At 41.1% G+C, this 26,999-nt stretch overlaps 3 protein-coding genes across 3 annotated transcripts; all 3 read left to right on the top strand.

Moving 5' to 3' along the window:
- Positions 1-2,163: 2,163 nt before the first annotated feature.
- On the top strand, positions 2,164-5,430 carry tyw3 (tRNA-yW synthesizing protein 3 homolog (S. cerevisiae)). The gene is made up of 6 exons (XM_041949707.1): positions 2,164-2,540; positions 2,716-2,796; positions 2,890-2,988; positions 3,770-3,841; positions 4,036-4,169; positions 4,331-5,430. Exons 1-6 carry the CDS (start codon positions 2,373-2,375, stop codon positions 4,593-4,595), a joined length of 819 nt encoding a protein of 272 aa, XP_041805641.1. The 5' UTR covers positions 2,164-2,372; the 3' UTR covers positions 4,596-5,430.
- A 1,368-nt stretch (positions 5,431-6,798) lies between these two features.
- LOC121614806 (phospholipid phosphatase-related protein type 5-like) lies at positions 6,799-12,329 on the top strand. The gene is made up of 6 exons (XM_041948890.1): positions 6,799-7,002; positions 8,533-8,665; positions 9,935-10,185; positions 10,286-10,462; positions 11,858-11,998; positions 12,300-12,329. Exons 1-6 carry the CDS (start codon positions 6,799-6,801, stop codon positions 12,327-12,329), a joined length of 936 nt encoding a protein of 311 aa, XP_041804824.1.
- A 7,258-nt stretch (positions 12,330-19,587) lies between these two features.
- On the top strand, positions 19,588-25,756 carry palmda (palmdelphin a). Its single transcript, XM_041949818.1, has 8 exons — positions 19,588-19,632; positions 19,825-19,905; positions 20,192-20,319; positions 20,423-20,537; positions 20,625-20,649; positions 20,734-20,826; positions 22,336-22,496; positions 23,295-25,756. The coding sequence occupies exons 1-8, from the start codon at positions 19,588-19,590 to the stop codon at positions 24,390-24,392; spliced, it is 1,746 nt and encodes a 581-aa protein (XP_041805752.1). The 3' UTR covers positions 24,393-25,756.
- The last annotated feature ends 1,243 nt before the right edge of the window (positions 25,757-26,999 follow it).

The raw sequence follows: 26,999 nt of genomic DNA, 5'->3' as shown, positions 1-26,999 counted from the left end.
GCATGGTAAATCGATATGATGCTAATCCATCATATTACATAACCACACTTTGCTTCACTGTATCAGCCTTGATGGTTATAGTGTACTTTTATTTTAGGTCAGACCTTGTCACTGTTGTCCTCTTCTGACATACAGTTTGGTTGATTAAGATTTGACTAACACTATATGGGAGGCCCTTATATTTTCCTTACAGACAAATTCCATGTGTGGACACAGGCCATTGATGAATGTATCTGCTAACAAGTACTGTGTGTGAATCACACATCCTCTTCGTCTGTGCCATAGAGCTCCACTGCTGTTAAACAACTAAAAGACATCAGTGAGCCACACTGTTGCACCTTCACTATGAACACACACAGTGTACTTTATTTTGACTCAGTCTCACATTCACCGTCAGCAGTTTTTAAGATGAACATCTTATGTTAGAAAAAAGATGAAATCTGACAAATATAGAATAATGCTAGTCTTGTACTTAAGCCTGACGGTTCTCATGAACCATCTCGACCAGATTTTAACCATAATCTCAATGGTTTCAGACACACCGACCGATAAAGTTCAGAGGAGAAACACTGAACTCCTTTCTCAGTTTTTGACCATAAACTTGTCTAATTCAAAATGACAGAAACAGTTACAAAATTCTTGTAACTTTGGCACCCTCTGTTCAAAATGATCACATGAAGTTATTACAAATCATTATACTGAACACAATTTCTATTCAGCGTGTGAAGGTATAGCCTTTATGCCACATTAACATGTGCTACATTGGTAACCTTTAAGTGTCCAAACACTAATATTCTATGTATTAGCTGTATGTAAAGCACTGGGGGTTATGTTGTTAGATTCAGCGTGGGTGGCAGCATTCACAATAATTGCCACAATCTCCTACGATAACTGAGACACCATGTGAGGAAAAACGGCTTCCAGTCTTTTTCCATCTTCCTGCTGCGATTTGCCTTCCAACGCTTGACTCTGACCTGACCCCTCTATGATCTTTGTTGTGACTGTGCCTCTCTGCCGGGCATCCGTGATGTCAGTGATCAAGGAGCTGAGGCTTATGCTGCTATTTCACATATTAAAGGTCACCACAACGTGTAAATGGAGTGAGAGAGGAAGAGTGAGACTGACCTGTGGTCTGATCCTCATAATGTCTTCATGGCAGAGATCCTGTTATCTGTACTGTGCCACTGTATTCAGATCTGCTTCAACTGTTGTCAATTATAGGTTCTGGGCCAGCAAAATCATGCCAGTCCAATAGGGGATAATACATTCTCTCTCTCCCTCTCTCTCTCTCTCTCTCTCCCTCTCTCTCTCTCTCTCCCTCTCTCTTTCTCTCTCTTTGTCTCTCTCTCTCTCTCTCCATCACCCTCTCTCTGATTTACAGAAAGTCAAATGTCTTAATATACTGACATCATCTGCAGTGTTGACTATGTTGGAATTCTCTGCTGAATCTATCAAGGCTGGTTGACAGGCAGGTGCCATGCTGAAATATACCATCTGTCTTTGCAAAAAGTCGCTGGTTGGAGGACTATCTTGACCTGTTACACATGGGGACAGGGTATATTATCTATATGTGCTTAATATGTTGTGTTGTTAGTAGTGGCTTGTCTGTTTTGCAAGTAAATATTTTTAATTTTAAGAGCAGATGAGTGAATTAGAGCAAAAATAAAATACACCGACATATGGCCAAAGTTGGAAAATGCTGTAATAAAAAAGTTGCCCTTGGCATTGTTCAAATTATATTGAAAATAAATAGATACAGCTGCGATAAAAGAAAAATAATTAATCAATTCTGATTACTGCAGCAACCTGAAAAGGCTGAGCTACTTACTTAAACAATGGCAGCAAACCGACACCTCAGCAGTACTTTGAGCTTGTGTGGCAGTCTTGCTTTTGGTCTGCACGTTTTTCCCAGCATCATTTCTAACCATGTATGAATGTGCCAGAATACCAACAGCCTGATCGTATACTTTGACCTGTGCATGGAGCATGGCTTCATCGCAGGCTAAAATCATTTACCAGCGTGTGCCACAACTCACTGAAAGCTTAGCAGCGTTCGAACTAATTTTTTCATGCAGAACAGTTTCTCATAGCTTGGTGTCACCTCCAGTACAGCAGTGGGCGCTGTTGGCTCGTAGCTCGTCGTTTTTACCACAGAAGAAGAAAACAACAACACTGTGGTGTAGCAAGGCTAGCACCTACCTAATATCTTCGAGGCAGAGCATGGAAGGAGGATAAAGGTGCATTTAAAAGTTTTCCCGCTTGTGTCTCTACAGTCTTGAGCTTCTGAAAACCTCGTTGCTCCGTCAACTCACTACGGAGAAACACACCGCGATGCTATAACGCCTGTAGCCACCTGACATGACTAGCTAGCTATGGAGAAAACATTCAGTCAGTGGAAGAAGCAGTGTCTGAACAAGCTGGACCTAAGCAAGAAGGGCAGCGTGGATGAAGACATTGAACATGTAGTGTCTCTGCTCAACAGCTGTGAAGAGTACTTCACCACCAGCTCCTGCTCCGGCAGGATCATCCTCATCGACGGGGTGAGAGAGACTTTACTCGGGACTGGACTGTGGGGACAAGTCCTCTGTTATCACGTAGTCCTAACAAGCTAAACCCTGACCTGGCCTGAAACTTTTATCAGAGATTCAGTCCTGTAGTATGTTGGTATTGACCTGGGTTCTAAAACCCTGCCCTGTCTCGTCTCCTCCTCCTCAGGCTCCAGAAAGAAGTGATGTCCAGAAGCAGAATTGTGTTTGGCTGTTTGTCTCACACCAGAAATGCAAATCGGATGACCTGGTGAGATATGATGGACTCATGTATTAGTGATGTTTAATCCAATAATGTGGATTTAATATGAAAAGGAGTGCATTGTGTTATTGTGTTCTTCAGATATCTGGTCTGGAAAGGTCCAGTGGAGATGCAGTGCTGAAGTTTGAGCCCTTTGTGCTCCATGTTCAGTGTAGGCGGCTGGATGATGCACAGCTGATGGTGAGAAAGGCAGTTTATGTGTCTTTGTATAGTGTTATAATTTCAGTGTTATGATCTCTGATGAGTGAAAATGACAACATCATTATGCATTCCTAACAATATAGTCAGTTACCTTACAAAGCCTACCATACTGCATGTTCCTTACTTCAGTGAGCCTTTGCTTTCCACTGACTTAAATCCAGTGTGATCATGAACTTGCAGAGACTTATAAAAGTGACACCAGTGTTGAAAAGGGGCTAATAGTATTCCACTCAGTTCTCCAATCACAGATGTTGTCCTTGAGTGCAACAACTGTGAGTTTCTTTCCTTGCTTCCCCCATCCACCTTACCGGAGTACCTAACTCGACCATTTCATAGTGTACTGATGTGATGTGAAACTGATGACTGTAGAGAAGGAAGGAAATCAATCTAAAACTTACTGTATGCTGTGGGAGCTGCATCAGCTATTTGTAGGTAAAGCCTCAATCTGCCAGTGGTGTACAGTTCAAGTCACGCTTCACTGTCACAGTTAGCATTGTCCTCAATTCCTGTTGTAACCCACAGAATACAGTTGAGTCCACATAGTCTACATTTAAACACGCTACTACATGGACAGCGCTCGGAACGTGGGTCATGTGAACTAAACAGTTAAAGCAGTGGTTTGGTCTTTTAAAGGAAGTTTTTTTGTTTTGAATACGGTTAAAGTGGGAAATTGTATTGGGGCCATTTTCAGCATAGTACTATCAAATAGTTTATTGAATAGACTGACCACTCAGTAATTGAAATGTCTTGTCTCGTCTAGCATTCAGTGGCCATCAACTCAGGCTTCAGGAACTCTGGTCTCACTGTCAGCAAAACAGGAAAAATCATGGTGGTAGGTTTTGAGACATTAATAACATTTCCAGGATCGATGATGGAAAAAACAATTTGTCTGGCATTACTCTATCAGGGCCAGTAGATGCATGGTAATCCATGCAGTCGAACTGGCCCTTTGTTTTGCTGTATGTGCTGGTTGCATATAATGTGCTAAAGGTATACATGTATCCTTGCTGTATTTTCAACCTCCAGGCAGTCCGTAGCACCCATGGCCTGGAGGTTCCTCTCACCCATGAAGGAAGGCTCCTGGTTGAACATGAATACATCCATTTCCTAACACAGATAGCCAATCAGAAGATGGAGGAGAATCTTAGACGGATCCACAGGTCAGTTTGGCTCTTTGCTTTTCAGTGATTGGTAAAACTAATAATGGCTGGTAGTCGCTACACAAATATGAAATCCTCCCTAATTCTATACATAAGAACTCCATGTGAATGTAAACCCAGCTGCTTGGAGCTCTGATCTGTATTTGTTTGGTCATCTGCAGGTTCTACCAGAATCTCCAGTCAGCCCTGCCTACAGAGAAACTCCAAAAACTACAAATCCCAGATCCTCCCATCTCACAGGAACTACAAGATCATCCTCAGAGATTGGGGGCAGAAAAGGGGGAAACAGAAGAAAAGGAGAAGAACAAAACCAGTGTGTATAAACGGAGGAGGAAGAGAGAACAGCACCATCAGACTGACTGTTGCCATGGTGATGGGTCCAGCAGTGTGCTAGAGCTGGATGACTGTCTGGATCTGTTCACATGAAGGAGTGGCTCTGCTAACACGCTCCGTTTGTCATTGACTGGATGATAGTGCTGATTTTTCATTTTATTTGAGAGAGTTGGGGCCTGTATCACAAGGAAGATCACCATGGTAACCGAGACTACACCACTAACCTGCTCTGGGGCAGGTTCAAGTCCATAGATCAGTTTAAAATGAGTAAATAGCTGGCATACTGACCAGAATAATGGACCCATTAGCCCAGAAGTGGTGCATTTACAATAAAATGACAAGTAATAAAGACTTGTACTTCAGGACGATCACTTTGCTCTCCATGATTTCAAAAATGAAACAGGCATCCATGTTTCTCTTTTTACGCATTCAGATTATTGTGAAGTACAAGCTATCACAGCAATAAATAAAGCTCATATAATAGAGACAAAACTACAATATCATCATTCCACTTGGAAAGAACAATTTCTTTTATGTTCCCTCTGAGAACAATTCAGCCTTTGCTGACATGGCTGTAATATTTATGCAGCGTCAGGTTAAAGCGGTTGGAATTTTCTGAGTGTATTTTCATCGAGGTGAGCATCGTTGAAGGCACTGATTATGTTTTCAGTTTTTCAAACTGTGTAATCCTTGCTTTGGGAACAGTCGAAAACAGTAAATCATGGCTACTCAAGTTGTCAGCAGCAAAAGTGAAAACAAAGAATTTTCATCGGATGACAAACATTTAAAATCAGTCGGTGTGTTGATAGTATTAATCCATGTATTGCATGTTGACAGGGCAGCAGGGCTGTCTGAGGTGTCTCTATCCTGAACCTGTTGGAGAAAACACAGAACAGTACACTTTACCTGTTATTTGCTTTACAGTCACTGATTGGATCCCTATTGGCTCATCTTATGTATAGATACAAGAACAGCCTCTGCACACAGTTCTGTGCTCTCTATTGTAGCTCTCACTCATGTTTTTTATTAAACATATATCCCATTGTGCACAGTCTGAGACACAAGACTGGTAGTTCTAGAGAGAGCACATTTTGCTGCTTTGTGGAAGTTTGTTGTTATGTTCTAGATGTACCACTGGAGGGCAGCAGTGCTTATTGTTCCCAACTGCACCTACAAGCTGTTTGGTATCTCAGAGCATTTATTTTGTAGTGACGTTCACTTGGTTGAACCTGACCCTGACTGGAGTTGTAGAGTAATTTTTTAAACATTCATTTTCCAAGAGTAAAGTCATGTGAACCTGTTCAGGGGCCCCATGGCAAATATTTATAGGTGGACCCTTATTGGTCCATCCAACCCCAATCCACCCGCCTCCATCTATACACCTTGTTTCTTCCAAGGCCTCATCAAGTGCTGATGACACAGCAGACTGCACATGAGCGCTCTAATGTTGCAAGGTGAAATTTGTAACACATCGCTATTAACCAAATTACTAACAACCAGTTTACATGCAGCAAATAGTTGGTGGAGACCAAAGACAGCTAAAAGAGAGTGAATATGGGACTTCATCAGATAACGTGTGTATCTGCAACTGTTTGATAATGTCAGTACTTTGCTTTTAGCTTGTTCTGCTGCCTCCAAGTGAGCAAAAGATCAATCCATTAACAGCTTTAATAATGTACAACCAGAGGTCAAACCTTCATTTAACACCCTGATCCAACCTCTATAGTCAGTCTAGAAACGTATACCGTCTGCCCTTCACGTTCTCTTTTTTACCAATTCTGCAAAGTGCTGATGTGAGTTTGTGTTCAGTAGACTGCAAGTGGCACTTTAGAGATTGTTCAGTGAAACAGAATGAATTCCCTGGTTCGCTGTGGTCAGATGATTCAGGATATTCACAGGAGCGGAAGGACAAGGTTTCCCTCCCACAGAATCACGAGAAAGACACAGAACGACTCTCCGTCTTCGAGGGGCAAATCGCCGTCTTCAGTATAGTCACCATCATCTGTGACTTGAGTATTTGAGTACTGGAGTATTCTTCAAGAATTGTCAGCTTGGTTATATATTGTCATCATTCAGGATGGATTATAAAGCATTATGATGGCTGACATTAACGAGGAAGAACTAAAACTGGATTATTCAACATGGTGACACAAACCAGAAATTGGCAACATTGGATTTGAAACAACGTTCTTTCGATGGTAACAGTATCCAGGACCTTGTGCGACTGAATTCCTCATCACCGTAGTAACAGTATCCGGGACCCTGTAAAATCAGATTGTTGGAGGCTGACTCCACCATGCTGTACTTCCAGGTGGTGATTTTGGCAGCGACAGTGATGCTGGTTTATTACTGTGAGTTCACTGACACTTTCAGTCCAGCACAGCAGGGCTTCATCTGTAGAGACCCGACTCTAAATAAACCAGATCCTGGACCTGAACAGGACAGCCGCATACAGCCTGTAATACTGTACTCTGTGGTGGGAGGACTGCCTGTTGTGCTGGTGAGTCTAACCGTGATTTAAAGACAATCAGCAGAGGGCTTTGCTTTGTCTTTGTTGTGATGAAGACCATGATGCTACTGGAAGGCAAGCTACAGAGAGGCCTCCAGTCACACATGCTAAAGGGGCAGTAATTATTTTTTAACGTTACTTGGCCAAATTCACATTCCAGTGTGTTCTCTTTCATCTTGATTCATTTTCCTGATGTGTCTGTTGACTGTGCTCTGATTACCCAGGCTACGCCTCCCTACAGGATTCATGGGTGACTCGATGCCCCTTTAAATTAATGTGGTAATCTCAACAGGAGAATAAAAAAGTGACAAGTACCAAGACAGAGTTTAGAGAGAAAGAGAGACAGAGGTGTGCTGAAAGACTTGGCACGAGGAGGCTTAGTTCACATAAAATAATCCTTTTAAGAAAACTGGCCATTAGCAACTGCTACAGCTAAAGGTAAATAGAATATACTGTAATACATGCAAATGGCAACGTTAACAGTATGAAGTACAAAGTATGCATTATAACATTATTGTGCTTTGCAGTTAGCAAAAGAACAGAATGAGATGAAAGTCTGATCGTTGCACTAATCGATATTTTTTTATTAACATTGGATCAGTGTATTGGTTTCAAAGCGTGCAGTTTTATTGCTGTAGTTAATTAAACATCACTTATCAGCTGTGTGTCCAGCAGCAGCAGGCAGCTCAGGTGAACCAGCTGTTCACACCTGCCCAGCACCAAACAGCAGACAGACACAGCTAGCAGCTAGCTGGTGGACAGAGTGAAGCATTCAGCAGCCAAAGAGACAATGTTTCCCTCAGGAGCTGGTGGAGATCAAAACAGAGCTGAGCGACTATGGCTCTTACATTCATCACTGGATGCTGGATGTCTAAATTCTAGGCAGCTGTGTGCGAACACATTCAACATAATAACTAAGGTGATGTGTTTAAATCGTATTGCGCTGCCTCCATGTGGCCAAAAAAATATTGCTGCCTTCAGAATCAGGACAATGATTTGACTCCGGTTTAAACACTGCATTCAATGTCCTTGCTTAGGAAAAAAGACATGCAGCTCAATGAGGACTAAACAGCAAAAACCCAAAAGACTCAACAAGAAGTTAAGTAGCGTATATGAATATTCAACTAATGAAATTTACATGAGAATAGTGTTATTGTAATAAGAATAGAACACACACAGAGAGAGAGAGAGAGGTTCAGGGATGGTCACAAATCACAGTATTGACAGCTCTAGTAGATTTATAGCCATACGGAGTACATATGGCATAGTATATGCCTATATGATATATTTATGTATGTGATGTATGCACATGTACTGCACATGTGAATGGCAACCAAACAGTAAGTCCTGCAGATTTCCTGTGTAAAAACTAGTTTTGTTAGATGATTGTAAAACTCAATAGTCAGTAGATATGGGATATGAAAATGAGCATGTGTGTGACAGTAAACATCGTTAGTGGTAACTGTACTCTAACAATTCAGCAATCCAAGTATTTAGATCTTTCTTCGTTCTGTTTCACAGATCTCAGGTGTAGAGCTAGTCATCTTCCTCCTTCATTACAACTCAAACAACCTGTACGACCAAGAGAAGGTTGTTGTCATGGGTGACTGTTGTTATGTGAACCCCATGGTGCGCAGGACTTTCCGTTTCCTTGGTAAGTTTACATGCTAAGTATCGCACTAAATAAAATAAATAAAGCCTGCACTGACTTGTAGTTGTTTTTGCTTTTTGTCTGTACTCCATCAGTCAGTGTCATTGAGTGGTGATTGTATTCAAGTTCAGGTTTATTTTATGGATAAAAAAAGGTTCCAAGTTCTAAATCCTCTGGTCTAAATCCTCAAGTCCACCATTGCTCACCTGGCGCCTTCTCTTATACCTAATTTTTGTGGCTATGTAAAAAATCTTTGTCTAGTTTGTTTATTCACAATGGTCTTTTTCACGGCAGACATTTTGACTTGTCAAGGTAGGAAAACTGGAAAAAGATGACTGTTAAGTTACCTTGTAAATGATGGCATTAAACAAACTTGCACAATAACAGCACATTAAATACTCAGTGATTTCCTACACTGAGGAGTAAATCGAGATTTTTCTTGTCATTCTGCATCATCACTGAGTGTTGCACAGCTGTAGTTTTTGCATTCACAGCGTGGGATTATAAGCACAAAGAAAGTCCATGTGATGTTCAGTTTCTTTGGGTATTTATTGTGCACAGATTTCACATGAAGAATTCCATCATTCAGATAAAATGGTAGAGGATGCAGGGCATTACAGAGGGAGTGATTTCAGACATGACACACATCATTATAATGAGTCATTCTAACAAACCTATGTTGAGGCAGTAAGTACATTTACTCAAGTATTATACTTAAGTATATATTTGAGGTGCTTGTACTGTACTTTAGTATGTCCATTTTATGCTGCTGTATATCTCTATTTACTTTACTTAACAAATTAAGCTGTGACATATAAAACACATGATTATAAAAAATCCATTGTTGTCCACAAAGCTACCCAACAGTATGTAAAATAATTAGCTCCACCTTCACCAACTAAAACTCTAAGACACTGATTGAACATGAATGCGTCAGTAATAAAAGGATAAGAATTGAATTGTGAACACTAACAGGACACATTTTCCAGCTCTGAGGCCTTTGTTGAATGCACATATTGTTGAAAATAATTATGCTCTTTATTTAAGTCACATTTTCAATGCAGGTCTACTACTTCTAATGGAGTACTGTATCTTTATATAACAGAATTGCTTCTTTTATCTAATGAAAGGTCTGAATACTGTGTTGATGTGAATGATTTATGTCACTAGCCTCACTGGATGTGAATGTAAGATGATTTGGCAACATGCTGCTGTTAACTGTTTCATTCTGTATACAAATGAAAGCCATATTACGAGTATGTTTCCCTGTAGGTGTGTACGTCTTCGGCCTGTTTGCAACAGACATCTTTGTCAACGCGGGGCAGCTCATCACGGGAAGTCTGGCTCCTCACTTCCTGTCTGTTTGCCAGCCCAATTACACTGCCCTCGGCTGCCAGGACACGGCTCACTTTGTCAGCCAATCAGATGCTTGCGCTGGTGACCCTGATGACGTCATGAGGGCCAGAAAGACTTTCCCCTCCAAAGAGGCTGCGCTGAGTCTATATACAGCGGTTTACCTGGCAGTGAGTGGCTCTGTTTGATGAAATATGTGCTGGAAATGTGCAGAGAGAGGCGGAATGAAAGACCAGAGAACTCTGACAAAGACAGTGATCTTCTTTTCAGATGTACGTCATGTGCTGTGTCGGTTCCAGTGGAGGTCGTCTGACCGGCCCCCTCCTCAGCCTCTCATTGGTCAGTCTGGCTGTGCTAACGGGAATCAACAGAGTGGCCGAGTACCGAAACCACTGGAGTGATGTCATTGCAGGACAAGCCATCGGGGGGGCTATCGCCGTCTTTCTGGTCAGTTATTATTCAGCAGCACTGGCACATAATCACTGATCTAATGGCCATTATGTGAGACTGTTTTAGTGGTTTATTGTATGTTCAGTTTTTTTTATTTCTATTGACAGACATGCATAAAAAGTGCTAATTAAAAACTAGTTTATTAACTAACTAATTGAATTGTTTTAATCACTTTTTCAGAGGCGTAATCACTTTTAAAGTGATTCAGTAATTACCCTGTGAATGATGTAATTCATCCATTCATTCATCTGTCATTGAGGGATGAATACTTTTCTCAAGTCAGGCTCCTAAAAAGATCTTAAGCCATTCAAATTTGACTTGTTCCTCAGTTTGTCCTACTGATGTCTTTTTGTCTTCAGGCTCAGTCTTGCTTCCAGATGGTAGCATATTGCTAATGCTAACAAACAGCTCTATGGATCCCTGCACTCTTTGGATCCCTGCACTCTTAACTTTCAACACAACTGTTTTCATGACCCTAACCTGCTGTGCTTTGTCAGGCTCATCTTGTGCCACATCCTGCACTGATATCACGTCTCTTCAAAGATCACTATGTGACACAGTAATGTTTGCAAAGGTGATCATATTAATGATTTAGAAAAGAGTGAACCGAATGTGTCAGCCTCATTTCCTAACCTCAACATATGAATGCCAATGTGACTGTTCTTTAATTCAGTCTGGAGAAGTCAAAATTATTGTCAAATTACCCAGAAATCAGTTAAATGAACTAAATTTACAAAAGATAAATCATTTTAGAGATCAATAAGTCCATCAATAAATCGGTCACATCTGGTCTCTGGAAGCCTTGCATTTGCCGAGGAGACAGACAACAAAGACAGCTTGCCCTGCTCCTCATATTCACTCCTGTCTGCTGTATTGATTTGAAATAAATTACTCTCCCTCATGTCTTTTGCATTTTAAGGGAGTTTTTCAAACTAAGCAGAGTATCTCAGCCTCTTTTCAGAGAGGAGGACCACCTCTCTGCCTCTGTGCATCACAGAAAGCTGCTCTAATGGACTAACTTGCTGCAGGACACACAAACACAAAGCACACAAGCTGTCGTTGCTTGAATGAGCCTGAATTCCTCTTTTGTGTAACAAGCCATGCACAACAGTGTCGGCTGGGACCAAAAGCTGGGTCACAGAAACAATCTAAACAAACATGATGAAGCTCCGTCTCCCCCCGGCACAGTGAAAATATCTCAGCAGCAGAAGTCCCCAAACACAGCTCTTTGTGTCAGCCGGACTCTGTGTTTGTATACATATTCTGCTTGTGATGCACAAATCACCGTTTTCAGTCATGCAAACGGTTGATTTGTCTGTGAGGAATCATTTCAGGTGATTTAAATGACGTGTGTAACCAATTTCTTTCTTTCTTTTCTGTCTGTCTTTCCAGGTGGTGTTTGTGGTTCGCTATTTTAAAAAGAGACCTGTGATTTCTCAGAGTCCCTCAGATGCAGGCACAGCTAACACTGATGAGGCTTCACCCCAAATGAACCACACCATGGAAACCAGTGACAAATACGTCGTTACACATGTAAATCAGACACATTACACTGTATGCATGTAGGTTTTTGTTTGAATTTTCTCAAATAACACATGTAAGTGCTCAATATTCCATGTTGTATATGCAAACCTTTATTGCTTTTCCTGACATGACATACATTGAGACACACACTTAAAGCAAAGACACTTGAGTAAAGGAAGCGGCACTCAGAGCACCGTAGAAACTTTCAACAGTTTTTCAAACAATGAAAATCTTAATATTCTCCTGAATGTACACACTGTATTTTAGAGGGCATTTTTAATTTAAATGCTTTTATTTTCTGCTCCCACAGAGCCCAGGTTCCTTCGGAGAAGTCACATGACTATGACCCCCCCTCCCCGGCACATGACGACGGGGAAATGGAAGTCACCTCTTTCTGCATCACACCCGGACCTTTGTATTTTGAGATTGTAGCCGCTTTCTTTCCTTTTTCCAGCATTTGAAAATGAATTACCATTAAATCATAACCATCTTAATCTTGAGTTGTTAGTGTAACAATACAATAACAATAAGCAAGAGCTACTTTAACAGTCACTTCTAGTTGGTTTACTTAAAATATACCGAGGCATATGAGCTATGGATGCCTGACTGTAAATGATGGTGCATGTTGCACCTTTCCAGTAGAAGCAAAAAATTACAGGCATTTCAGACAGCATCTTCATGTCTGTTATGTAATAAAACAGTCTAACGTGAATTCATATTATATGTCACAGAACATAGTATTGATCAACAAGTTTAAAGGGTCTTTAAAGCGAAACTGTGTGAATAATGTAAGTAAATCATGGTCACAGTTTCTCCAAATGGAAATAATGTTCTCAAGCAACCATATTCATTGGGCATTCTTCCAACATAGTAGTTTGGTTGCATGTGAACAATTTGGTCATTTTGGTTAAATATAGCTTTATTTTGTGTTGTCTTTGCATGTCTTATATTTTTAGTTGTTCAACAGTGAAAAGGCTTCTTTCGATGGAAAGAAACACCCTCATTACCAAAGATTTGAAACTTTCCTTCCTGTGTGTTTCCTTCAAACATTGTATGGTGTGTTTTTGTGTTCTGGTAAAATCTGTTACTGTTGAATGTGTGTTATGTTTGAAATTGCAGTGTTGTATATTACTTCACTCTCACAGGCCAGCAAAGAGATTACTTATTTTTTCTACATTTACCGTGGTTTGAACCTGGTGCAATGCCCTGTGCTACCCATCCTGTTATCCTGATTAATTCTACAGCGTGCTGTGTATCCAAACATTTCCATTTAAAAATGGCTGTGTGAGACGCCACTGATCAAAGTTGCGATGAAGCCTGGATATATCAGGATGTGTGATGTGCTGTGTTCCTGAGAGGACCAGTGGACATAGCCTGATATACTGTATACTCACATGTCTCCTCTGAATTAGCTGCAGTTTTATATATGCAGATGTTAATATTCCATTTATTTAGTGTCACAATGAAGACTCAAGCTGCCATGAAGCTGTCATGGCTGACTGGCTTCTAATCAAACTCATGCTGAATATTTGAGTAGTTTCTTTTCAAGGTGTTTCAGTGTTTGACTTACCTGAGATAACGTTTTAAATCGTTTGTCCAGTGATGTGATGACCTTTGTTGTTGGTGATGTTTGAGTTTCGGCTCTGTGGATCAGGGAATGTCACAGATTCTGAAAATAAAAAGTGGTTGAGAAAATGCTTACACAAGAAATACACTTGACATTTTAATTACCTTTTACTGTGCTGTCTTGATTCTACATTCATCACATCATGATTTCAGATGTAGCCACCACCCTTGAGAATGGACCCTTTGGATAATATTAACCTGCAATGACCTTAACCCTGAAACATTCAGATTAGCTTAATGTTCCTGGTTTCTTCAGGACTGTAAACAGCCCATTGAAAATGCTGAGGACCAGTCACTGAGGGGTTTACCATTAAATGACTCCAGACTCCCCTCTGCTGCTCATCGACTTAACTGCAGCTGACTGATGAAGTGAGCAATATTAATAGATGAAAGATGATTAAAATATCATGCTTGAGTCAAACGAAGGGCTCACTATGTGTCGACCAAGTATCAAACATTTGATACTGTGATTATCTTGGTCACAATTATTATAATATTGCTGCTTACAAGCAATTATAGAACGAAACCATTCAACAGTCCCATGACTTACAATACATTTATAAAACATGTATTTCCTAAATATATAATAATTTATTATAATATTTAATTGCAGACCATATGTATTAACTATTTTGTCATTCTAATAGCAAGTTCATCGAAATGCTCAGATATTCCTGTAATAAATATTTTGACCTGCTATAACCCAGTAACTACTCATTTCAAGTCAGTCATCAGTTGTTTCTATAAATGTAGCTACCGGGACATATTTGGAATCTAACTATTGACGTAACAGCTACAATAAAACCAATAAAATACTACAATGTGTTGCTTTTCTTATTCCGAGGACTGTTCAAGGACTGCTTGAAGGCTTTAAATCTCATTCATAAACTTTGCCTCTTTACCCCCGGAAATAAAGTCATTTCTACAATTAAACTGTCAAAAACTGAAAACAATTGTATCCTCTTAAATCTCACATTCCATACAGTTTTATGTGATTCAGCATTAAAATGTAGGAGTATTTTTTGTTCTAACAAATATCTGGCAATAGCCGACGCGTCTGGTCTGAACGTGTCACAGGACCATAACCACTGAGGAAGATTTTCTTGTTATCTCATTGCTATTGGCTTGCAGGGGGGACGGAAAACTGTCAATCGGCTGTAACTCAAGCGCGCACACGTAGCCCCGCCCACCCACACCTGCTGCTGAGTGGCCTCGAGCTTCCCGCGGGACAGAGGCACGAGCGCGCAGCACGAGAGAGGAGTAGTTCCTGCCAGGTAGGCTAACTGAAACCCGTTTCCTGCATGTTTGTCTTCTACACTGTTAATGGGGCTAAAGTCTGAAGTTATTATTATTATTTTTATTACAGTTATGTTGACGTTAAGAAGTTGTCCAACCTGTTTCATGGTTCCTAACAATTTATGCTAACATCAGGTGAAAATAGCAGTAAGTTGAAAGGTACTTATGCTGAGCTTGTTGTCCCCTGTTGCCCAGCAGAGGAGCAAACTTCTCCTGGACACATCTGACCGTTTAGCCTGGACGAGAGGAAGAGCGACACAGAAAGACAAACAGGGAGAGGTGGAGATTATTCCTTAATTCTGTATAAGCTTCAGTTTCTCCCTGCTGCTGCTTGTCCCTGGAGGAGTTTGGTCCTTCACTGCCATCTCCAACAAAGCGGTGATACACTGATTTAAATACTTCCATCTACATTTGTATACACACAAATTCTTGTTTTTCTTTGGTCCTATTTTATTTTTTACATATGCTTGATTAATATGTCTTATTATGTCATGCATTAATTCACTTATCAGCACATCAGATCATCCTGAGTGCTTAGTGTATTGCACAAATATCTTGCAGATAGTCTAGCATTTGTGTAGTGCTCTTTAGGATGAGGGCTCCTGAGCGAGGCTCCGAGCTGGTGCGTTTATTCCTAAACTTCATATGACTGGGACTCAGTAAACTACAGTTTTCTTTGTGCAGCTTCCAACTTTTCGCAGTTTGTCTTGACAGCAGTTTGTCATTGCACACATATAGTATAGTATTGGAAGCTCACTGGTGTACTTCAGGATTCATTGCTGACAGGCCTAAAGTTGGAGGTACATGGTTTTGACTGGACAAAATGCTACTAATGTCATTTTCATATTTTTCTTAGTTAAATTCACATTTGACTCATTACAATTGTCCCCACATCCAGGACCACCACCACCACTCCCACCGCTTGCATTGCTTGATATTTCTCCACCCTGAGGAAGGCTTCAGCCTTGAATCCACAGTAAAATAAGACATATGGACGATATCTAAATGTTTATGCTTTAGAAATAGATGCATCAATGTAATTTCTCTGACTGAAGATACAACTGTGCCCTTTACTTACCATCAGGGTAAAGCCCTGCAAAATGATGATATGATGCCTGTGACATAAAGTAGATGTTTTTCGTAGTATTTGGAGCTGGTGGGAGAATTTGCAGATATTGAGCACATGGTGCTCATACTGATCATCACATGGTTGTTCTGTCTACAGTATAGCTGGCAAGCAGATGGCTCGCACAGATTAGCCGCCTCATGAGCAGATTAGCACTGTTTTACTGACTGGTTACCTGACTGACTGACTGACTGACTGACAGGTTGATTTAAACTCTACTTTACTTTTATGTTGCAGAAATGAGAAAAAGTTAGTCACTCTAATTGTTTCCTGGCAGACTGGGTGCAAATGTGTTTTCCTTTCATTTAGGAGATGATGTGAGAACTGGCTGGATAAATAGAGAACTGTCTGACTGACTGGAGGCAGGTCAGATTAAACCCCCGCCTCAGGCTGACAGGCAGGATGCCTTGTTTGAGGGAGTTAGGGCAGAATAACACGTAGTCCCTCCCCTTCAGCGTGGATGGACTGGTTTGTTAAGATGACTTGGAGCAAAATTAATCCGAGACCCTTTTCTCCTGGCTGACCTGAGGCGGTGGGTCAATAACGTGTTACGATACTGTTGGTTTATCTGTGGAGTATATTGCTGGCCCTACATGCGAGGGGCTTAGGGGGCATTGGTCAAATAGCTGCACAATCAAACTTGATGAAAGGCTGATCAGATATATTGCAGTAGAGAGGTATATGTGCCTCACACCAGACACCTGGATGAGTTTGTCTCATGGTGACCTGAAAATAGAGGCAGTAAATGTGTATGTTTCTTTCCAAGAATACCCTCCACCCCCTAAACCCTCTTGTACATGTTTGAACCCCGCTATGAACTCTCCTGACCTACATCTATATTAAACACACAGCCTCCTTGCCTATATACAAACAGCTGACTCTGCAGGGTAGGAAATTAACCCCACGAGTGGTGTATTTCACATGTGTCTTTGTTTTCTAATAAATAAAACAACAACCCTGAATCCTTTGATACATCAGATAGCTGACATGGTAAAACATGGTAAATCAGACCAAGGGGCTTCCCTCATGGCCAATTTCATGAATGTATTGTTAGTGTTGTATGTTGTTTTGTGTTTCGTGTGCTGGGGACAGAGGAGAGACAGGTGGCTGGTGGGGTGAAGGGAATGAGATGAGTCTTTAATTGATTTTTTGTGTTTTATGCTGCAAACGGCAACAAATATTATGTACAAAAACACTGGGTTATAATCAGAGAGTTCATCAGAGGGATCACTTTACAGAACTGTACCATATTGTATTTTCTAACTTGCTGCACACTCTCATTATATTATTAACAAATCCAAATGACATGTCCAATGCAATGAGCAGAGGCATTTTTAAAACATAAAACTGGTAGTTAATATTAGGGAAACGTCAGGCTTTGGTTAAAATGACTAGTGCATCAAGGTTTGGAGACCTGTGTTGTCATGGTTACAGTAGTAACCACATGGTTTGGTCATGTTTCAAAATGTTGCTGCTGGTTTGGAACAGTAAGGGAATGGGGGTCTCTTGCTTTAAAGTCTGCTGCTTTGTTGATCCATCCATCCACATGAGCTCCTCCCTGTGTGGAGTTTGTTGCTCCAAAGCGTCGTCACCTGATTTCGTCCTTTGCTCGCCATATTTACGTTGTTACTTGACATAAACATATGTTGTTATGGGGCACTTGCTGAAGCAACTGATTCTGTCATTTTTCTTTTAAGAGCAGTCTCTAGTCTCTATTAAACGGTTTGCAGACCTGTTAAGGTGCTAAACTAAGTTAGGCTAAATTTAAGGGTTGCTCCAGAGGCACCCTGGTGGCCGAGAGCCTTGAACAGCTGTGTCCCAGGTTTGAGTCTGGCTGAGTACCTTTGTTGCATGTGATCAGCCATGGTTTGTCTCCCTTCCCTTCCTGTCACCCCTTTACTGTCAAATCTCTAACATAACACAACCCCCCAAAACTCTAAAGGAGTATTTAGTATTGTACCTTAATAAGGTTGGGGCACTTGTAACCAATACAGCAGAGCCCAACATACCCTGAAAACCGTATACCTCCAAGCCCAAACAGAGATAATCCCAATGCCCTCATCAGCAGCTGTTTTAACACACTTGACAAAGCTCCTCTGGAGCTGCACAAGATATTACACAACTGTTTTCTCAGGCTGAGCCGTGCTCCTCAAGACACAAACTGGCTTTCATGTGCAAACGTCATCAAGTGTAAAATCAACTAAGATTTTAGTTGACAAATTTTGACAGCACACAAGAATCTTAAAGCCTAGTCTTAGTAATACACATCAGAATCACAATGGGGGCTAAAGAAAGAAAGCACATTTGACCCTTATAACTGTCACATGCATGTTTTTAAGGTTTTTTTTCTGTTTGCTGTGTATTATAATTAAAACATAACCTGCTGAAGATCAACACAAAACAACATTTAAAACCATGACAAGTTATTACACGGTGAACACTGTGGACAGCTGGAGCAGCAGCATCAGCACTCTCCCAGCAGACAGCCCACTGACCCGCTGGATATAAATAAAAGATTTGACCCCACAGTATATAAAAAGCCGCAGTGCTGTATTTCTGAATGGGAAGTGGTCACAGATCTACCCCATCTAGGGTGGATCCTGATCCTGACAGCAGCTGTTACAGTTTTAGACATTTAGTTAAAAGAATAAACAGAAAAAACATGTTGTGATCACAGTGGTTGACAGTTTTCTAAATATATATAGTATGACCAGAAATGTGATCATTGAAACATGTCAGTAGAAAGATCTAGGCTAAAACATGATACAGGGTTGCTTCCAAAATTATCAAAAGACTGATTGAGACTGTATGTGGCAGACAGCCAGTCTGAGAGAGACGACAAAGAGAGGAGGCCACACACACACACACACACTACACAAATGTAGAGCAGCTGTAGTTAAAGGGGAGTCTTGTAAATCATGGGCTCTGTCATACAGTTGTCGCTCATTGTAATAGAGTGACAGAGTGAGGACGCGCTGCTAAGACTGAGGTAGCAATGGTAACAATAACACTGACCTCCGCAGCTGCTCAAGGTCAAGGAGTTGAACTGGGAGCAGCAGGGACAATAGGAATACCAGCAGCTGAAGGAAGATGAAGTAGGCCAGAGCAGAGGAAGAAGACTTTATGTATGGTGCCAGTTACTGGAAAACTCTTCAGACTTTGTGTATCTTTAAAACTGATCAGTTTTATGCCGACAGTTCAGTTTTCCTAAAATGATCATCATGTCAGAGTGGACAAAGGTGTGAAGTGGTATTTGCATCAGCATGAGATGCTAAACCTCTCACTGCATGACACAGATTTTTCTCTCACCTGCTTTCCAGTGACCGGTATGTTTCGTTGTCATTTTGGCCTGCATTAATAAGGGATTTTTCCCCACGTTTCATTTATAGCAGTAGCACCGTGTCTAGTTTCCAGCAGTGAGTTGATGTTATGATGTAACTGTGACGCATGGTGCAGATGTCTAAAAAACACTTCTATTCTATTATCTGTTTGAACTAACTAAACACACACTCTTCCTGTCTCTTTCTCTCCAGGTCTGTCCTGAAACAGGATGGAGGAGTCTGACCTGCTGAAAGAGAGGCTCCAGGCCATCACTGTAATGCTTCAAGTGAAACACCAACATTAGAGTTTTATAGCCATAACCATGCTATCTGCTACAGTAAACTAATCTAAATATTCATTTAAAAATAACTTGTATACATACAGAATATCTGCATCACTCAGTTCACCTCAGTTTATTGGAATCTATTCTGTAAATTCACTCATTTAACTGTCTTTAATGTAACAGGAGAAGCATCACATTCAAGAAGACATTAGACAGAAGAAACTGGAGCTGGACCAAGAGAAACTCAAACTGCAGCATCTAAAGGTCCACTACACTCCACTGCACTTAACATTGTCTTCATTAAATAACACCAGATGAGGTCTGCGGTAAACCAATTGGATGGATGGGAATTATCTGTTATTAGCATGAATAATCACTCTGTCCATCTGTCTGTCCACAAATGTTCATATTATTATTCTCAGGCACTCACAGGCACTCTGCTCACCAATAACTATTTAACAGCCAGAGGAAACTACGCCTGTGAACAGATGTATGTGTACATTACATTTAAAGAGATCTTTATTGAACCCTGTGTTCTCTCCTTCATCAGAAAAAAGCTCTGAGAGAGCAGTGGCTGCTACAGGACCCAGCTTCCCACAATGCATCAGCCTCCCCACAGCAGCAGAGCCTTCTGTCTGACCAGCAGCAGACCAGGGCTCTGCAGCTCAACATCCACAGGTACAGAACACACACACACACACACACACACACACACACAGACGTGCGTCTGCCAGTATGACCCACTGGACACGTTGATAACCTGTGTCCTCTGAACCATCAGGATAGAAATGGAGGTGGAGTCTCTGGAGAGAGAGGAGTCAATGATTTCTACCAAGGAGAGCTTCATCCTCAACAGACTGAGGTCTGTGGAGAGAAGTTCAGAAGACATTATTAAGGTACACAGACACACAGTCACTGTGTCTCACAGCTGTATTTTTGTGCCTCTATTATGTTGCTTTTACTGATTTTTGTCTGTCTTCTAGGAGGCCCAGGACAGCTTTGTTCCTGGTAAGTCATGACATGCGTTTTTGGGATGTTTTAACCAAAAGCAAAGATTAATCTATATTAACAGTTCTGTTTTCTGTCCCATAGAGCCATTACAGTTGACCACAGTGATCCCTGATGTCCCAGAATCCCTCTTTCCACCAACCAACAAACACTCTGAACCAAACACACCAAGACAGAGTGAGATCAATTTAATTTGTTTCTATAAAGCTGTCAAAGCACATTGTACCTTGCAGTTTATGGGCTTTGATGTACAAGTGTTCGCAAGTACTCTACTGAAAACCTGGATTTTAGTCTCAAATACTCAGGTGTGTCTGGAAAGTTTGTACCTTGCTCCCTTGCAGAGGACAGCAGCTGTAGTCAGCTTAAGCCCCTTTCATACATGCAGTCTATCCCTGAAATTTTCAGGAACATTTCCTGCATGGGGTCATGTGTCAATGTGAGCAGTGATCGACATTCAGGGATACCTGTACCACCAATTTCACACATCAAGACCCAGTAACATTTCTGGGAAAATGCTGGTATGGCTGTGTTGTGAATGAAAGCAGTAAGCTTGCAGGGATAAGCATGTAAAGGGTTACATCATCTGTTTATTCCAGTGATTTACCAGGAAGTATGTGTGAAAGAGGCTTCAGATGTAGTTACAGTGGATTCCAAAGGGGACCACACTTTGAAGGAATGGACAGCAGAGAGGTGATCGTTCTACAGAAATGTTTTAGACATTTTGATGACTTTAACTTTGTCAGCATTGGAATCTAACTTTGTAAACTGCTTTCAATCCATCTGACTACATCACCTTTTCTCTGTGAAGAGGAAAACTAAAAACAGATCAGATTCACCTTTTAAACCAGCAGGGGGTGATGTTTAGATGCATGGGCTTTCTAAGGAGATGGGCTTGCGGTTGCACACAGTAGGGGAATTGGCAAAGTTGTTACCAAAGCACTGTAAAGATGGGGATAGTAAAAACATTCATACTCAGACTGGAACACAGACAGCCTACCACATGATGTTGGTATGTTACAAACCTGTGGCAGATATCTTTTGTCATCAACTCCTATATTTACATGTGCAAACAGAAATTTGTTGCACTGTTTCTTCCTGAAGAAGAGTAGTGATGCTGAACAAGGCTTCACCTAATGACCCCTAGTCCCACTGGCAGACTTCCAGACCTTATTTCTTTGTTCATTTTTTCATGTCTGTGAAGCACTTTGTTACTGTATGTTTTAAAAAGTGTTAAGTAAAGTATATAAATAAAGCTCAACATACTTAACATGGCAGTGATCAGAACCCTGGTGTTTACATGCCACAGTATTCTGGTTTCCATCCGAGTACAGCAGCTTGCATATTAGGCTTTCTCAAAATGAGGATTAGGGCTCATCCAGATTTCTGCAACAGACATATGTTGTTTACATGTGCAAAAACAAAACCAGGATTTTTCAAAAACCTGATCCTAATCAGGATATCTAGTTCACATTTGAACACACTCATTATATGATGATGACTGAGATGTGATACTTGGGCAAGGCTGCCACAGGCTGTGTAAGAGATGTGAACGAGCAATGCTGAAAATAGTGGCAGTGGTCATTGCTTATCATCAAAGTAACCTAGACTAATGTAATCATACTGTATACACAGGAATGAGATTTGGCCAACATTATTAACTCTGTCTGTCTTCCCTCTGTGTCTCAGCTCTGTTCGCCATGGAGATCAATGTGACTAAAAACCTGTTGACTGGGGAGAGCACAGTGCTCTCTACTGCAGCAGTTCCTCCTGAGGAGTTAAACCAACACACTGGGCTCAAGGTTTATGACGACGGCAGGAAGTGTGTTTATGCCCTGAATTCACAAGAGGTATCATCGTTGATAATTACAATAATAGCCTTTATTTGTGTAGTACAAACAAAAGTGAAGTTTATAAAAGTGAGTATTTAGCTGAGATTTAAAGGAATTCACTGAGGTAGCAACAAGAAGAAGACTGTTCCAGAGATATGGGGGCCCTGACAGCAATGCAGGTCTCCTGTAGTTTCTAGTCTGGAGTGGGGGACTTCTAACAGAGTGTTTTTTGCAAAGTCTGGTATCTAAAAGCTCACAAATGTATGTTGGAGCCAGACCTCGCAGTGCAGAGTAAAACCATAAATCCTTAAAATCTAACATGGACTGGAAGGCAATGCCAAAAGGCTAAAATGGGGGTTTTGTGATTCTCTCTTTTGCTACAGTTAAAAGTCTGGCTGCATCATTCTGTATAACTTGAAGGCATGAGTGGGCTTTGTTGCTCAGTCAGGAATAGAGACAGTTACATTAATCAGTTCAGAAGAAGATGAAAGCAAAATAACTTTCTCTGACTCAGAGAATGATAAGAATAATGTTGGGACCAGTATGGAGTTGTTAAAAAAAAACACTTTGATTATAATGAAATAGAAGATAATCACTACATTTCTTTCACTAGGCTTAACAAAGGGGGGCAGGTTATCATATTTATCATGAAATACTGATGCATTTAATGACCTGAACTACTTTTCCTGTTACTTGTTTTCCTCTCCCAGCAGCGACCCCTCCCTAATTTGTTTTCCCAAGATTGTTTGCTTTTTCTGCTTATGCATGCTCACATTGTGTTCTCTTGTTGTGACCCATATTCCTTTCCACTTTTAGGGGTCACATGACCGGAGCTGTGCGTCCGAGCTGTCAGCCAACGAGGTTGAACAGTTGTTGAGAAGTGCCACGGTGCATCGCCAAGTTAACCACCAAAACCACCACCAGAATCACAGCAGAAAGAAGGAGCATTGCTTTTACAACCAAGATGAGCGAGACAGGATGGAGGGGTGTGACCTCAGACTCCAGGGAGGACATTACAGAAACCATCACGTCAGAAACAACTTAACAGAGAAAGACTACAGCGCTCAGGACGACTGGCCGAGAAAACCAGGGGTAGAGCATCACTGTGGTCACCAGGAAAGCCATTACAGAAGGCAGAAAGAGAGAAATAACCAAAGCAACCTGAGGGAAGGTCATCACCTTGGAAGCCACAAGGGGTTGGGACATCACTATGGCAACCAGAAAGATCGCCACCACAGCTTGTACCAAGTGAGAAACTGTACTCAGGAGGATTGGCCTACTGGTCCCCACACCAACGGCATCATCAGAAGCAATAGCATGATAAATGGAGGCAGAACCAATGGCTGTCCTCCTCCCAGATCACATGACCAGGAAGTAGTGTCTGCCTACCAACCACAGCTCTGCTACACTCCAGGCAATTATATTCCTCTTAGTGATTACATTAGCGTGGAGGAAGAAAAACTTTACTGCCCCAGCCCACCTTCCTATCACAGCCATGATGTAAACCCACCCACTGCTCTCTACAGTGGCCACACCCACTCTGACAGAGTGCCCTCCCCCCTTTATGGAGACGACACTCCCTACACCATCCTCAACGCCATGGAGACCACTGAGCCAATCACAGCCATCTTCATGGGCTTCCAGACGGCACAGGATGACAGTGGGCAGGGTCAGGACTTCGAAGGCGCCCTGAAGGCAGAGCTGGTCATCATCGAGGACAACGATGATGACAACAGCATGAAAGAGAAGAAGAGCCATGCCCAGCTCGGCAGCAATAGTTATCCAGCAGGAAGTTCAGCCAATGGAAACATGTGTGGTGTGGAGGGATTTGGAAACAGACGAATGGAGAGACGGGTGGGACCAGGTATTAGAAAGATCCAAAAAAAACACAAGCCCTGCTGCACTGTCTGCTAACTGAACTTACTCATGCATGGCTGAATGTCCGACTCACTAACCAGCCGTATCAGTCCCAAAGACTAACTGCGAACAAGCCCGCCATTGCTTTATGTCACCGGTGAAACAGTTACTGTGGGGGAAGTAAGTAAAGCAGGACACGACCTGGTCCTGTTCATTACAGCCGTTCAGTGTTGAATGCTAATTCTGAATGAAACATCAAAACCTACCAATACGTACCTCTGGCAGGACTCATGTAAATCTCTTGCTTCAAGTGTAAATCCAACTTTACCCACCTTAGAAGCTCCACTAATCGATTGTTTTATATTAGATGGATCAAATGGCTACATGTGATAAAAGGGGTCAATTTAAGTGATGAACCCTAACAGAATTATCTGCAGCTCTTTAAGTGTACTGAGCTTTTTAGCCGCTAATTGGAGCTAATTGTTTTCTATCTATAATTTCAACTTCAACTTCAAGCTTTAGGCCCTATGGTTTAGTCTCACCACTGCTTTATTTGGTCTGGTAAACCCACTGCCCACTACCTGTCCGGCACCAAATGTTAGAGACTAGCTGGTGCACATAGCGGAGCATTTAGCAGCTAAAAAGACATATTTTTCTCAGGACTTGGTGGAGACCAAAACAGAGCTAAAAGGAGAGTGAATATTTGTCTTAGGTTCATCAGGTGGTCAGAGTATAAAACAAATACAGATATTTAACTTGTGCACAGATTTAGAGTCCAGTGAGCTGCTGACCTGAGGCTCCCTCTGCTGGTGTGAAGGTGCTGATGTGACCTAGTTGATAATAATGAGCAGAGCTACTATAATATAGCTGCTATATAAGAGTGGCAGCAATGGTGGACCTAGAGATAATGAAATACCCTTTATTTCAGCAAAAGCTATATGGAATTTGTATGATGAGCTTTTTAAATAAGTGCTTTTGCAGTGTTTTGTAGTGTAGTGGTGTATACTCTTGTACACTGGCTTCCAAAGTAGGTTTCATGTACCCTTAGTGGTACCCAGAAAACTGAAAGCAGATTCTTTTCAGCTGACTAACACTGCTAGACTTAAGATAAGAGAATGTGCAAGTGTGACAATAATTGATTTGACTTAACTACACAACATCAAGTTGGTGTACAAATAGACATCATTAAATGGGCTCTGAGGTATGTTGCAGGTTTCATTTGGGTTTTTCCAAATGGCAACTTTGGGGCAACACATTGTCAGACTTGAAAGCAATGAAAACCAGTAATTATGTCACATGACATAATGTATACTTAAAACATTTGTAAAAACATAAAACATTTGTATTTCAGTGACACATGGTGGAAGAGGCAAGGCAGACTTCATTATTTACAGATGAAAATGTCCTACTGTGTCACAATTATGTCAGAAAGCATATAATCCAAGACAGAAAATTCATGTAAGGATTTTCAAATAACATGTTTTTTCTTGTCTTGTTTTGAGTCACATTAAGTTTTTTTTGATGATACCTTCCAAATTTTTATACTTCAAATGTTTTAACTTCAAATGTTTGAACTGTACATATGTTTGCAATGTGTCAGATAATGAGCATGTATAATAATGACACTAATAAACCTTTGTTACTGATCAATGCTAACAGCTTGTTCTGCATCTGTGCTGGTCTAATCCTCATGACAACACTTAATGACTGTGTGTGCGTGTGTGTGTGTGTGTGTGTGTGTGTATGTGTGTGCGTGTGACATTAATCCTGTATGATGTGAATCAGCTCAGATTCATGCTGGATATCAGTGTGTGTTTGTTTATATTGACACTGATGTAATTTCATTATGTTTCTGAGTGTGTGTGTGTGTGTGTGTGTGTGTGTGTGTGTGTGTGTGTGTGTGTGAGACATATTATTCATGTTGTATGGATGTTAATCTGTTTACACAGTCACATTGCAGGGACTCATCTTTCTTTTCGGAGTGTGACGACTTTGTTTAATTTTAGGGTTAGTACTGGTTATGGGAGGGTAAGTACCCAGGAAATTCATATCAGCCAATGTAATGTCCTCTGAAGTGAGGAAAACACGACTGTGTGTGTGTGTGTGTGTGTGTGTGTGTGTGACACATCCTGTACTTGACAGCATCAGGTCCGCTGACATTAATAATAATAAACTACTTGTATCATTGGCACAGACAGACAGTCAGCATTAATTAGTCATTGAATCCAATGGTGCCACTGTCACTGTTATGGCTGCAGGACAGAATCAGTCCACAGGCTACATTAACACCATCATCACCACCTCGAGGCCCATCAAAGCAAAAAGACAGCCTTTATATAGCTGACCAAACAGTCTGAACTCAAGTCTATTTACTTGTTTGTTCTGAAGCTTTCAACACAATCACATGGTCTTCATCAACAGATGAATTTGTTTTGTCAGCTTGTATTTTTCAGACAAGAATGAACTGTAAGCTCTGAACAATGAAACGTTTGAACATGTACAGTCCCGAGACAACTGAACAAATTTCATCTGTCGATGAAGACCATGTGACATGGTGGAAAGCTCCTGAACAACCAAACTGCTGTTTGCAAGTTTGAGAAGAACAATCAGTCTCAATCCTTGTCTAGGGTCGTTATTCATTTATATCTGAAAAGCTGAATCAGC

Source organism: Chelmon rostratus, chromosome 12 (assembly GCF_017976325.1).
Source record: "Chelmon rostratus isolate fCheRos1 chromosome 12, fCheRos1.pri, whole genome shotgun sequence".
NCBI lineage: Eukaryota > Metazoa > Chordata > Actinopteri > Chaetodontiformes > Chaetodontidae > Chelmon > Chelmon rostratus.
The sequence above is the reverse complement of the archived record's forward strand: the minus strand, read 5'-3'. Positions and strand labels throughout refer to the sequence as shown.

Bases quoted from the DNA above. Each gene is read 5' to 3' on its own strand.
- LOC121614806 (XM_041948890.1), top strand. From the start codon at position 6,799: ATGCTGTACTTCCAGGTGGTGATTTTGGCAGCGACAGTGATGCTGGTT. The intron at 10,463-11,857 runs GTCAGTTATTAT...CTGTCTTTCCAG, and splicing joins GGGCTATCGCCGTCTTTCTG to GTGGTGTTTGTGGTTCGCTA. The intron at 11,999-12,299 runs GTAAATCAGACA...CTGCTCCCACAG, and splicing joins ACAAATACGTCGTTACACAT to AGCCCAGGTTCCTTCGGAGA.
- tyw3 (XM_041949707.1), top strand. From the start codon at position 2,373: ATGGAGAAAACATTCAGTCAGTGGAAGAAGCAGTGTCTGAACAAGCTG. The intron at 2,541-2,715 runs GTGAGAGAGACT...CCTCCTCCTCAG, and splicing joins GGATCATCCTCATCGACGGG to GCTCCAGAAAGAAGTGATGT. The intron at 2,989-3,769 runs GTGAGAAAGGCA...TGTCTCGTCTAG, and splicing joins TGGATGATGCACAGCTGATG to CATTCAGTGGCCATCAACTC.
- palmda (XM_041949818.1), top strand. From the start codon at position 19,588: ATGGAGGAGTCTGACCTGCTGAAAGAGAGGCTCCAGGCCATCACT. The intron at 19,906-20,191 runs GTCCACTACACT...CTCCTTCATCAG, and splicing joins TCAAACTGCAGCATCTAAAG to AAAAAAGCTCTGAGAGAGCA. The intron at 22,497-23,294 runs GTATCATCGTTG...TTCCACTTTTAG, and splicing joins ATGCCCTGAATTCACAAGAG to GGGTCACATGACCGGAGCTG.